The sequence below is a fragment of the Notamacropus eugenii genome, chromosome 1, assembly GCF_028372415.1.
Source record: "Notamacropus eugenii isolate mMacEug1 chromosome 1, mMacEug1.pri_v2, whole genome shotgun sequence".
NCBI lineage: Eukaryota > Metazoa > Chordata > Mammalia > Diprotodontia > Macropodidae > Notamacropus > Notamacropus eugenii.
The window spans coordinates 218,947,886-218,961,563 of NC_092872.1; the positions used below are offsets into that span (position 1 = coordinate 218,947,886).

At 35.5% G+C, this 13,678-nt stretch overlaps 1 protein-coding gene across 4 annotated transcripts in view; it reads right to left on the reverse strand.

The window, feature by feature from the left end:
- Positions 1–13,678, reverse strand: part of WDFY4 (WDFY family member 4) — a 382,372-nt gene that overhangs the window by 217,337 nt on the left and 151,357 nt on the right. For all 4 annotated transcript variants that reach the window (XM_072627574.1, XM_072627546.1, XM_072627553.1 and 1 more), the window contains 4 exons: positions 13,390–13,507; positions 11,495–11,646; positions 10,243–10,481; positions 9,136–9,257 (listed from right to left, as the gene is read on the reverse strand). In XM_072627574.1, coding sequence (XP_072483675.1) covers positions 9,136–9,257; positions 10,243–10,481; positions 11,495–11,646; positions 13,390–13,507 — 631 coding nt within the window. The remainder of the gene's footprint in view (positions 1–9,135; positions 9,258–10,242; positions 10,482–11,494; positions 11,647–13,389; positions 13,508–13,678) is intronic.

The following is a 13,678-nucleotide window of genomic DNA, read 5'->3' on the forward strand; positions in this document are numbered from 1 at the left end:
GCTTGCAAGGGATCAGGGATCTTTAAGTGTAGTACTTATTGCAATATCAATGGATAGGGGGTCCCTGTTAGCTTAGGACCAGAATGCAGACCAAGAGAAAAGTGACTGCACTTCTCCCCAGATCATATGACCTTGGAAGCACCCCCACCAAGTCACCAGAACTAACTCTTAAGGAGAGGATAATATACACACTCAACTGGGTATCTTACCCTACAGAAAGTAAGGGGGAAGGGAATAAGAGGGGGAAGATGATAGAAGGGAGGGTAGATTAAACATAAGCAAACATTTTAGAAAAGGTACAGGGTCAAAGGAGAAAATAGAATAATTGTGGGGAGGAAGGCAGGATAGGATGGAAGGAAATATAGTTAGTCTTTCACAACATGACTATTATGGAAGTGTTTTGCATAACTACACATGTATAACCTATGTTGAATTGCTTACCTTCTCAATGGGGGTGGGTGAAGAGAGAAGAAGGAAAAAAATTTGAAACTCAAAGTTTTAAAATCAAATGTTAAAAACTTGTTTTTCCATGCAACTGGGAAATAATATGTATAGGTAACAAGGTATAGAAATCTATATTGCCCTTCAAGAAAATAATGGGGCAGGGGTTAAGGGGGAGGAATGATAAAAGGGGGGGCTGACTGGGGGAAGGGGTAATCACAATGCATGGTATCTTGGGGTGGAGGGAGGGGAGAGATGGGAAGAAAATTTGGAACTTAAAATCTTGTGGACATGAATGTTGAAAACTAAAAAGAAATAAATTTAAATCTTAAAAAAACAGATTTGGTTTAATGGTGAAAGAAAGGCACAAAAATTCAGTGAAGAAAAGAACTCAAAAAATAAAATTATTCAAGTGGAAGAGGAAGTACCAAAGCTCACTGAAGAAAATAATTTCTTAAAAATTAGAATAGGTTGTGAGTGAAAAATAAAATACTATTTAAAGCAAAAACTTAGAATTGGGCAAATGGAAGCTAATGACTCCATGAGATATCAAAAAATAATAATAAAGAGTCAAAAGAATGAAAAAAAATACAATATGAAATATCTCATCAGAAAAACAACTGACCTATTAATATATCAGGGAGAGATAATTTAAGAATTATTGGACTGCCTGAAAGCCATGATCAAAGAAAAAGCCAAGATGTCACATTTCAAGAAATTATTTGTAAAAAATACCCAACCCTAGTATCCTAGAACCAGAGGGTAACATAGAAATTGAAAGAATACATCAATTACCACCTGAAAGCAATTCCAAAATGAAAACTACCAGAAATATTGCAATAAAATTCTAGAGCTCCAAAGACAAGGAGAAAATATTGTAAGCAGCCAGAAAGAAACTATTCAAATCCTATGGAGTCACATTTCAGGATCACACAAGATTTAGCAACTACCATATTAAAGGAGAAGAGGGCTTGGAATATAATATTCCAGAAAGCAAAAGAGCTGGCATTAAAGCCAAGAATAACTTACTCGGAAAAAAAGAAGCATAATCCTTCAGGTTGAAAAATGAATATTTAATGAAATGACTTTCAAAAATTCTTGATGAAAAGACAAGAGCTTAATAGAAAATTGGATATTCAGATACAAGAGTCAAGAGGAGCATAAATAGATAAGCATGAAAGAAAAATCATAAGGGACTAAATAAGGTTAAATTATTTTCCTTTCTATATGGGAAGATGATACATATAACTCCTAAGAACCTTATTATTATTAGTTCAGTTAAAAAGATTCTATCCAGAAAGAGGGTGCAGGAGTGATTCAATTATGTTGACATGAAATAAAAAACAATGTATAGGCTACAAAGCAGGATACCCTAGAAAAAGAAAAAGTGAGGTGAAGAATGAGGAAAACTATCTCACATAAAACAGCTGCACAAGGAGGAACTTTTACAATGGAGGGAGAAATGGTTTGTGTGTGTGTGTGTATGGGCAGAGTGGGGAGAATGCTTGAATCTCAGTCAAATCTAAATTGGTTCAAAGATGAAAAATGTATGCGCATACTCAACTGGTAATAGAAATCTACATTACCTAATAGGAAAGTAGAAGGAAGAGTAAATAAGGGAAAGGAAGAAAGGTGATAAAAGGGAGGGCAGATAAAAGAAGGCAGTGGTCAAAAGCAAAACAGACTTTAGAGGAGAGACATAATAAAAGGAGAGAGAAAGATAAGAAGAAGAAAATAAGATCGAGGGAAAAGCAAAGTTAGTAATCATAACTGTGAATGTGAATGGCATGAACTCACCCATAAAATGCAAGCGGGTAGAAGAATAAATTAGAAACCAGAATCCAACAACAGGTTGTTTACAAGAAACACATTTGAAACAGAGAGATACACACAGTTAAAATAAGGGGCTTGAGCATGATCTCTTATGCTTTGACTGAAGCAAAAATAATTTTAAATGACAAAGTTTAGACCAATAAAAGGTTATGGGGAAAGAGATACACTATTATTACATGGTGGTGGAGTAGTAAATAGTATAATCTTTTTGGAAAGTAAGATAGTCTAACAGTAATTGTGATAATATTTATATAGTATTTAAGATTTATAAAGTTCCTTACATATATCATATCATTTTATATTCAATAAGAGTTAGAAAACATTATATTTTTGAATTCCTGTTCCTATTCCTAGAACTACTCTGAGGATGTTGAGGAGTAACAATACCCACCCATAAAAATACATAGTTTGATATGAAATATCAAGAACTGAAAATTAACTATATGTCCAATGATTGGGGAATGAAGGAATAAATTGTAGAATAGCAATGTAACAGAATATCATTGCATCATCAGAAATTACAGATATGAGGAATGCAAAGAAAAAGCTTTTATATAGTGAAAAAAGTAGAATCAAAATGTCACTATATACTTACTACACCTATATAGGGGAAGCTAGATGGTGTAGTAGATAGAGCACTGAGCTTAGAATTAGGAAGACTCATCTTCATGAGTTCAAATCCGGCCTCAGACACTTACTAACTGTCTGACCTCAGGGAAGTCATTTTACACTTTTTGTTTCAGTTTCCTTATCTGTAAAATGAGCTGGAGGAAAAAATAGCAAACCACTCCAGTACTTTGGCCAAGAAAATCCCCAAAATTGGGTCACAAAGAGTTGGACACATCTGAAACAACTGAACAACAACACTTATAAAACAATACGTAAATTATCTGTGATTTTGTCTATATGGAGAGATAATGATATGGAAATATCTTCCAGCTATGGATACTGTAGAGTATCTATGAATTAGTATATATGTTCTAGAGAATTGTTTGAGTCACAGAAGAGTTAAGTGATATGGCTAAATTTTGCATCAAGTAAGCAGCAGAGACTAGATGTGAACCCTGGTTTTATTGATCCTATAACTACTTACTACCATCATTTTTTTCTACTATATGCTGTCTGTCTCTCTTGCTCTCTCTCATATAAATATATGCACATATGTATATATTGAATATAAGTACGTATATATGTGGTGGTGGTGTTCAGTCATTTCAATTGTGTCTGACTCCTCATGACCCCATTTGTGATTTTCTTGGCAAAGATATTGGAGTGGTTTGCCATTTCCTTCTCCAGCTTATTTTATAGACAAGGAAACTGAAGCAAAAAAAGTGAAGTGATTTGCCGAAGGTCACACATCTAGCAAGTGTCTGAGACCAGATTTGAATTCATGAAAATTCCTGATTCCAAGCCCAACACTCTATCCACTGCACCACCTAGCTGTTCCTGTGTATGTGTGTAGATACGTATAAAAGTACTCATTAAGTGATAACCATGTGATACATTCTGTTAGGTGATGGAGGAAAATACACAACCTAAATTAGATATAGCTCCTGCCATGAAAGAACATATATATTATATGTGAAGGAACAATACATTATAACTACTTCTGCTGATGTCTGTTGCCTTACTGGATTATTAGCTTTGAAAGAATTTATAATCTAGAAAGGTATCAGAGTCCAGCAGAGGTAGTTATAATATATAGTATTACACAGAATCGCAGGTTAGAAAGACCACTGGATTTAGGGCTAAAGGATCTGGGTTCAAAGTCTACTTTTTTCTACTTGCAATGTTTGAGACACTTAATTTCTCTAAACCTCAGTTTCCTCATCTATAAAATGAGGCGGTTAGACCAGATGATCTTTAAGGTCTCTAAGTCTATGATATTATAGGGGTACTAGAGAATTACACAAGACTGGTTTGAGAATACATATTATATGGAAGGAAAGACAGGGTCAAACAAGATATTTTTCTTATTTAACTGAAGTGAATATAATCTGATGTTTCAACACTGTGATGGTAGGTTTTTGTGGTAGTTGTCATTATTTTCATATCCCAAAGTATACATGTAAAGGGAAAAATGTAAATAATTTGGTCTTTATAATTTTATGTGTTATATAATTTTTATATTGTGAATTGAATGTTCATTTCTCTTGATGGTTCCTAGTTTATGAAATTTAAAAATTCCCCCCAAATTATCTGATAATTGCATAATTTTGTTATTATTTTAATCTCAAATAAAGCATGTGTTTATTATTCTCAGATCTATTTTACACGTTGGAAAACTGAGCTAAGTTTAAATGGCTACAGGAAAGGATGCTGGGAAGATGGGGGCACAGGTCAGAAAACTTTTGGCTCTCCAAATTTTTGCAGAACTTCACCTCAGAGCAATAGAAATAAATATGGGGTAAAACACTTGTTCTCCTACAACAATTTGAGAAGACCTCAGGAAAGACCAAGCCTCCAAGAGCAGAGGTTCAGCCTGAGTGAAATGCAAACCCCTCCACTTCTCAGGTTGTCTACAGAATCCACAAACAACAATTTGTGGGGATAGCTAGGTTGAGAAGCTCTCTCAGACTTAGAAACTTTCATTTTACAGACAGTGTGGGGGTCTGACTGCTGAGTTATTGTTGTTTGTCCTTCCTTCAGAGAATCACGATCAGGACATCAGGGAAGTGATGCCATGACTGGCAAGTGATTTGGATTTAAGTGAGGGAAGGCTGTTCAAATCACCTGCCTCACTTTCTCCACCAGAGCCATCTAAGTCAAGTGGCCAGATATACTTTAGGATGGCCACAAATGGCCCCAAATGCAATGGGAGACCATGGTCTTTTCAAGCTATGTTCTTTCCTAGGTTACAGTTTGACCAAGGCAATGTCCATTTAGTGATTAAAGTTAGGTAAGAAATGAGGCAAAGAATGGTCTCTTTTACTTAGTAAAAAAAGAAAATTAAAAAATTATCAACATGGGAGGGAAGACCCTCAGGGTTTCTGGCCAAAACAGAAACAGTTGCTATGTACATTCACCCTGAGCCATTCAGACCCAAACACTGACCCTGTAGGTTTGAACTGGGATGTTTTGTTGGCCAATTAATGAGTGCCAGGAGACTGAGGGACCTTCCACTGTTGAGGGATGCCAGGCACAACTGTACTGATCAGAAGTGTCCCAGGCTATGGCTGTGGGGAGAAGGAGTTACCACACATCTGGTAAATGCAGTAGTAAGGGGCAGGACCTTGTTGGCTGTGGACACTTGCAGGAGAGCAGAATCTCTGGTTTCAGTTCTGGGGCAGAGAGGACAGCTGTAGTTTGCAGCCACCAGAGGGACCATAGGGAACAAGTCATTTGTGGGACAGTGGCTGAGGACCCTAGTCATGTCTTGGGAGTGGAGAGGATAACCCAAGTTTGGGCCCTGAGACAGATCTCAGGAAATTAACAGTAAGAAGGATGTGAGACTTGAGGTGTCATTCCCCACACCTTGGGGATACAATTTGATTACACTAATAACTGCTAAAAGTAAAATAAAAGAAAAAATAAGTAAGCAAAGGAGAAAGAACCCAACCATAGATAGTTACTTTGGGGATAGAAAAGATATGGATTCATATTTAGAGGAAGAAAATGGAGCTTAAAGTCATTCCTTTTTCAATGAGGAAAGTCAAATGGCCCCCAGCACAAAAAGAGTTCTTGAAAGAATTCAAAAAGAACTTTTAAAATCAATAAGATTGAAGAAAAGTTAGAAAAAAAGAGCAATCCAAGAGAATTGTGAGAAAAAAGTCAATCAACTTGAAATAGAGAATCAAAAGAAGGGAGAAAATAAATCCTTGAAAACTATAATTGTGCAAGGGAAAACTAATGATATTCTAAGACCCCAGGAAAGCATAAAACAAAATTTTAAAAAGTGAAAAAAAAAAGAAGAGAAAGTGAAATATCTCATCAGAAAAACAACTGATCTGGAGAATAGATCAAGGAGAAACAATATAAGATTAGTTGGACTACCTGAAAAGTATGATTAAAAAAAGAATCTTAACACAATATTACAAGAAATCATCAAGGAAAATTACCTTGTAGTTCTAGAACAAGAAGGCAAAGCAGAACTGGAAAAAGAAATCTATTGATCATCACTTAAAAGACACAGAGGTAGAAAATTTACAGGAATATCATATCCGGGTTTCAAAGCACCCAGATTAAGGAGAAAATGTTGGAAGCAACAAGAAAAAAAACAATTTAAATATCATGGAGCTACAACTATTACAAAAGATCTAGCAGCTACTACGCTGAAGGATCATAGGTCTTGGAATGCTATATTCTGTATAGCAAAAGAGCTGGGGTTACAACCGAGGGTAATCTAGCCAGCAAAATTAAGTATAATTCTGAATGAAAAAAAAAGAACATTAATGAACTGAAAGACTTTTAGGTTTTTGTCACAAAAGTCCCAGAACTTAAGGGAAAATTTAACATATAACATCCAGGAGGAATATAAGGTGAACACTAAAGACCAAATATAAGGGGCTTAATGAGGTCAAATTCTTTACTTCTTATATGTGAAAATATTAAGCTTTTTTATGACTGTCATTATATCTGGATAGTTTTAAAGAAAGGTTTGGGAACTGAGTATTATGGGAAGGTTCTTAAAAAATAAAACAGTAGGGAGAGATAAAAAGGAGTAATTATCTCATATAAATGAGGCATAAAAGGAAAAACTGAAACAGAAGAATCTAGTGGGGGGAAAGAGAGGATAGTGCTGCAATCCTACTCTCATCAGCAATCGGTTAAAGAGGGAATAACGTTTATATCTAGAAGGGTATAAAAGTCTTCTGAATTCTGAAAGAAATAAGAGGGGAAAGGGATAGGGGGGTTTGGGGAGAGGATAAGGGAGTGACTTTTAGAGGGGTGGCTAGGTTAAAGATAGGAGGGCAAGGTAATGGGTAGAAGTAAAACAGAGGAGTGAGGAAAGATAAGGAAAATAGAATGAGAAGCATAGTGAGGAAAAATAGAAAGGAAGAGAACATACAATAAGCAATTGTAGCTTAGATTGTGAATGGGACAAATTTACCCATAAAATGGAAATGGAGAGTAGATAAAAATTTTGAACTCAATCATATGCTGCTTTCAGGAAACAGCATAAAAATGAGAGATACACACAAAGACAAGATAAAGGGGAGGAGTAGAATTTATTAAGTAAAAAAAAGAAGAATAGTAATCGTGATCATAGAAAACGTTATAGTTAAAATAAATATTTAAAAAAAAGTGAAAAATAGAGAAGCTACACTATGTATCAGGGCTATTATTCAATATAGCTTTAGGCCATTTAAAATACCTAGACAGTATAAAATACCTAAGTGTATACTTGTCAAAACAGACACAGGAACTTTATGAACATAAACATAAAACACATCATAGAAATAAAATCATATCTAAATAATTGAAGTAATATATATTATTCATTGGTAGGTAAAGCCAATATAAATTTTAAAATGATAACTTTACGTATTTATTCAATGTCATCCTAATTAAATTACTAAAAAAATTATTTTGCCAAGTTAGAAAAAATAATAACAAAGTTCATTTGGAAGAGCAGAAGGTCAGGAACTTCAAAGAAACCAGGAAAAAAGATGTGAAGGAAGTAGATTCAGCAGTATCAGACCTTAAACTATGTTAGGGGGAGAATTGTTGAAGTGTAAAAAAAATTTCAATTATTTTAAATTAAAATTTTCTTATATAAATAAAACCTGTGTAACCAAGAATAGAAGGAATGCAGAAAATTGGGGGGAAATCTTTCATAGATAATCTCTCATATTGGATGTGATTGGGTTGGAATATTGCTGTGATGTAGGAAATGATAAATTGGTTGATCTGGAAAACATGGAAACACTTGGACCTATGAAGGAAGATGCTATCCATCCTCAAAAACAGATGACAGGTGGAAATAAGCATTGCATGGTCCTACGTATATGTGTATGAGTGTATGTGTGTATGTTTACAGATATCTGTATATGTGTGTGTGTGTGTGTGTGTGTGTGTGTGTAACTCCACACTTAATTGTAGCCTTCTTTAGGGTGGGAGAGAGGATGGAAGGGAAAAAATAAAGCAAAAACTACACAGTAGAGAACAAAAGAAAACCAACAAGAAAGCAAAGCTGGGCAGCTTTGAAAATAATATATAGTATTTAATACATGGGTTTCCTTGAAATGGAAATTGATTATTTTATATTGAATTCTCTCCTATGATCTGCTGTGTACATGACATTTTTTTCTTTTCTCATCTTGCATTTGTATGAAATTTAAACATATATGTATGTGTGTGTATATATATATATGTATATATATATATTTTTTAAAGATTAAGTGGCTATTCCAAGCTAGTATGTGCATGTATTTTGTTTTACTTAAGTCACTTATTCTATTCGGATCCCATGTTTAGACTACACTGGCACTTCAGCATATACACTTAGGGTCTATGACATAGGCAACCTTGTGAGGGCACCTTTTGCAGTGATATTCTTTTAATATACTAATGAAATTAAACCATTGATAGTCTAAGACAAACATGTCTCTTGATAAATTCTATTCTTTTAAACTGTGTCATAGCAAAGGTTTCCAGGAACTAAGATCACTTATTCACTTTCATTGTATACCAGACATACTTAGTCTACTCCTCTCTTAGAGTTAATCCATGTTTGTCCATGGATACCCATGACCCTTCCTCTGTTGTGTTTTCAAACATTTCTCAACAATCTTTGATCCTTTATTCTAGGAAAAGATGAGTTATCTATAAGAGTCCTAACAAATCAGTCATTCAGTTCTACTTTCTTCTCCCTCCCCTTCTCACTCCCACCAAAGAAAAATAACAAAAAAGATACATTACCATCACTCAGACTTGGAAGACCCTCCTCTCCTGGTTCTCTCATGTCTTCATGTGGAGAAAGGAAGACTTGGTGATAAGGGCTCACTCTAGGTTTGGGTTCTAATCCAAATCCCTCTGGATAACTGGAACCAACAAGAGATTACCCAGGCAGAACTCAGTTTCTTTTGCCATACTTTTCCAAGTGCATTAATACCTATACACTTTCAGAAAATCCCCAAAACCTTACTTTGCAAAAGATAGTCTATTTAAATAATGAGAATGACTGAGAGGCAGAATTGTGGTGTACTAATTAATGAGTAATTAATGAGCTGACTTCTGAGGTAGGAAAGCCTAGGTAGGTAAGGCCTATTTCTTATGCAGATTAGCTGTGTGGCCTTGGGGAGTCTTAACCTCCCAATTTCCCAGGCAATGTTCTTAGATTCAGTTTCACAGAAGTTATGGATCCTCATTGCTAGTAGAAGTTTCTAAGCTCTTCACCACAATTAATTTTTTGAAAGACAACATAAAGCGAAAAGAATACCTTTTGAATGATTGAAAAAAAATATCTTGTGTTTTTCTTTTAACTCTAATTAGGCCCTTTCAGGTTCTAGTATTTAAAGAACAACAGTAACTCTAACTAGATAATGATAAAGATAAGGAAAAATACACCAGCACCCAAGGAGATCCCTTCTTATTGTTTTCAGAAGGAAGAAATGTGTCTTGGAAGGTCATTTTGATAATCCCAGAGAGTTGCGGGGGGAGGCAAATGACAAACTGTGTGAACTTCCAGGACACTGTAGGCCAGTTCAGATCCTTAAACCAAAACCTCTCAAGTGAAATGCTGTCAAGAATACTGAGTCTTAGATGCCATGTGAGATTAATGTATGGAACCCATACTTCAATAAGAGAACTAAAGTGACTAAAGCTTAAATAGAATCTCAGAAAGACGTCATTTCCAGAAAATACAAAAACCCAAGCATGTACACAATGACACTTAAATATTGCATGTGACTTGAATGGGTGGATGATCCAAAATTACCCTCATCAACAATACTATACCCCAAACCCATATTTTTTTTTTCTGTTTCGAGTCCCTTTTTTATGAGGCTGCAAACATTATACTTTTACCTTCTTGCATGAATATGAAAAAGACAGTGCATGAAGCAGATGATGAAACTCATATTCGAATTGTATGTTGCAAAGATGATGTCCCATTGCTCTTGGAGGAAATTCAAGATACTTAATAGACCAAGGCATTCAGAAAGTGACTGCTGTGGTTTGGACAGGCAATACAGAATGACTCTATTTAAGCTGCTGTATAAGACACCAAGAAGAGCTTCTTTCTGAGAGAAAGCACTTTCAATGACCTGTAAATCAAAAGCAAACATAATCCATGTTAGTGTTCTTTCCTTCCTCAAATTCTCTTGTATTGGCTTATTTGCTTATATGTTTATCTCATCCCTAAACCCCAACATCTGATAGAGCAATCTGATGGCTTAGAGCTTTTTTTATTATTTTTTACAGATTCCTGATGCCTAGCACAAGCACAATGCCTTGCAAATATTAGATACTTAATACCTTTTAAATTTTATTTTTCTCAATGACATGCAAATTTGTAACATTCTTTTGAAAAAAAATTTGTATTTATTTTTTTCTTAACTGAAAAAATAAGACATCATTTCCATAACATAATAGAATAGAAAAAAAGATGATTGCATATGAAACTGTAAATTTATTGTGTACAACTTGTTATTTCTTTTAAATATGAAATAGTTAACATGTAACACTTTTTTCTTTTTTCCCTTTTTTCTTTCATCCCCCCAAATTCTGTTCCTGCCTCTATGCCCTCCCCGCTCTGAGAAACCAAGCAATTTGATATAGATTATACATGTAAAGTTATGCATAACATATTTCTATTACTTAATATACTTGTGGTAACTTGAATTGGTACTATAGAGTGGGTTTGGGGGTGGGATTCAGTTTGGTCCCAGAGGATCTCGCCAACCCTCACATTATCTGATTCTGTGAATGTCATTTAGGTCTGAATTTCAGTTCATTGAAAATGCATCTGATCTCATGTGGAGATATGAGGTGATAAGGTTGTGGTTTTAATGAACAATTCTGTTCAAATATTTAGCTTCAATGTCCTATCACAAAACTATCTGTGGGGATTCTCCTTTTTTAACTGATATATACAAGCTGTCATCTGTTCGGCAACTCCATTTCAGGGAAGATAAGTCAAGTCTGACCAGATGAAAGAGATAATGGTACAACACTTTGATTACATAGTTTCAAACTTCTAAGTGATCAACAGCTACTTTCCAAAACAGTAACAGAATATTTTAACAGTGAGAAAAATAAATGCCTTTAGGGTACATACCACTATGATCTGCTCTGTGATAAATAGAAGGATCTCTTTGGGGTCTGCAGTAAACATTCCACTGTAGAGTTTCTCAACGAGTTTCTGTGTCAAGTAGGAAATGTTTGCTAATGAAGGAGTCGATTCTGAACTCTGTTGTGGTTCTCTAGTGTCTGTGGGGACCAATATGCATTTTAATATGGGAAACATTCATTTAACAAACTTTATTAAGTCTCCTGTCTGTCAGGCACTAAGGACAAAAGAAAAGCTGCCCCTTCCCTCAAGGACGTTATATTCTATTGATAAGAGAGATGAGAATGAGGGGGAGGAGGAATAAACACATATAACTAAGTAAAAACGTATATAAAGTAATTTTGGAAGGGTGAGGATGGAGCAGAGTTACTAGGAACAGAAGAGACCAGGATAGCTCTGAATACTTTAGCTGTCTTGAAACATCCCAGAAGTGAACTAACAATTAGGATGCCATATCTCACTTTTAATTGATGGTGAAGTGGTATTCCACTAAAACTCCCAGACCTTTTCAAGAAAAACTTTTGCCTAGCTATGCTTCCTCCACCTTATAATTAGGTAGGTAGTAGCATTTCAGACTATAAGAAGTCAAAGAGTTTCAGATCAAGTACAATAGTTTGAACAGAGAGCTCGTCCAATCTAATTTATGAGCTTACTGGCATAACGTCAAATGGAGAGATTTTTCAGACTGAGATAGAGACAATAGAAATCTTTTCTGCTTGTGACTACTTGAGGCATTTTATTCACAATAGGAATGAGTGCAAGATTTGGAGCTAGAGGAACTGAGTTTGAATGCTGGCTCAGTCATTTACTAGTTATGTGAAATCAGGCAAGACATTTAATTTACCCAAACTCTGGTTCCTCATCTGTAAAGTGATGGTATTGGACTAGATGATCTGTAGATTCCCTTATAATTCTAAAACTATCATCTAACTAAATCTTCAGGGTCACTGGATTATGAAATCCCTCTACCAACTGCAGAGTCTCCATAAGACTCTCCATAAGTGAAGATCTTGAAGTTTTATCACTGACAGACTTCTATACCCTCTGGGGCATATAGGTTATGCACGAGTCCCTATGCCTTTTCATCGGGTCCAGAACCCTTTCAATCTTTAGGTGTCAGAAGTGTCTGGAAGTTCAAGGTTTCCCAGATTAAAAACTCTATTTATTCATCTATGTTCAGTGACAACAGGCCAAGCTCAGGTTCAAAGTACGCGGGCTGTAACAAGAATCAGTAGAAAACTGGATATGTATAGAACCAGGAAGACAATTCTATCTAAAAGGCCATAGGATTCACTATATCTATAGTTAAAAAGAGACCTATGTCTCCCTCACCAGTGCCAGTGCCAGTGATGATGATGATGATGATGATGGAGGAGGAGGTGGATATCTCCTATTTATATAAGCAGTTTAAGGTTAGCAATGAGTTTGACGTAGATTGTCTCATTTGATCCTCATAGCTACCTTGTGATATCATTGTCTTTATTTTCCTTATGAGGAAATTGAGGTTCAGAGATATTAGCTAACACAGCTATTAAGTGTCTACAAAAAGATTCAAACCTAGGTCTTTCAAAATAAGCCAACTTTCTATGCACTATGCCTCTATTGGGTAGACTTGGCCTCCCTTGAAAGACTGTGGTCCTGTTGTCCCCTGTTGCCATATCCACCAACAGTACATTTGCATTTCAAATGGACAAATCTTCTGCACTGGGCAGTCAGTGATCTGCTACATGTCTATGTTTGTGTGAAATGGGATGTTTCTTTTTTCCCCCACTCTAGTGTCACTGACATGGAGTAATTCAATGTCTCTTCCACAGCATCAAATCATGCACATTGACAAATAAATGCAGCAAATGGAGGTCAGGATTCATTTCCCCACCACTCACCATTGGAACTTATAGCACAGCAGCCTTCACTTATAATGTGAAACACACCCATAGCAGAAAGTAGGAGCTCAGACTGGAAACATCGTTTCTGCTGGTTTGTTGTGTTCTCTGGAGAAGCCTGAAACCATGACATGTTATTCACTGTGACAAGAAAACAATCTTCAACTTACTGAAAATATGTATAGTTGAAAGAAGAGATGGTTTACAGGGAGTGTATTCAAAAATCTAAAGGGGGATCATGTGGAAAAAGGGTTATATTTTTTTGTTTGGTCCTAGATGGTTCAATTAG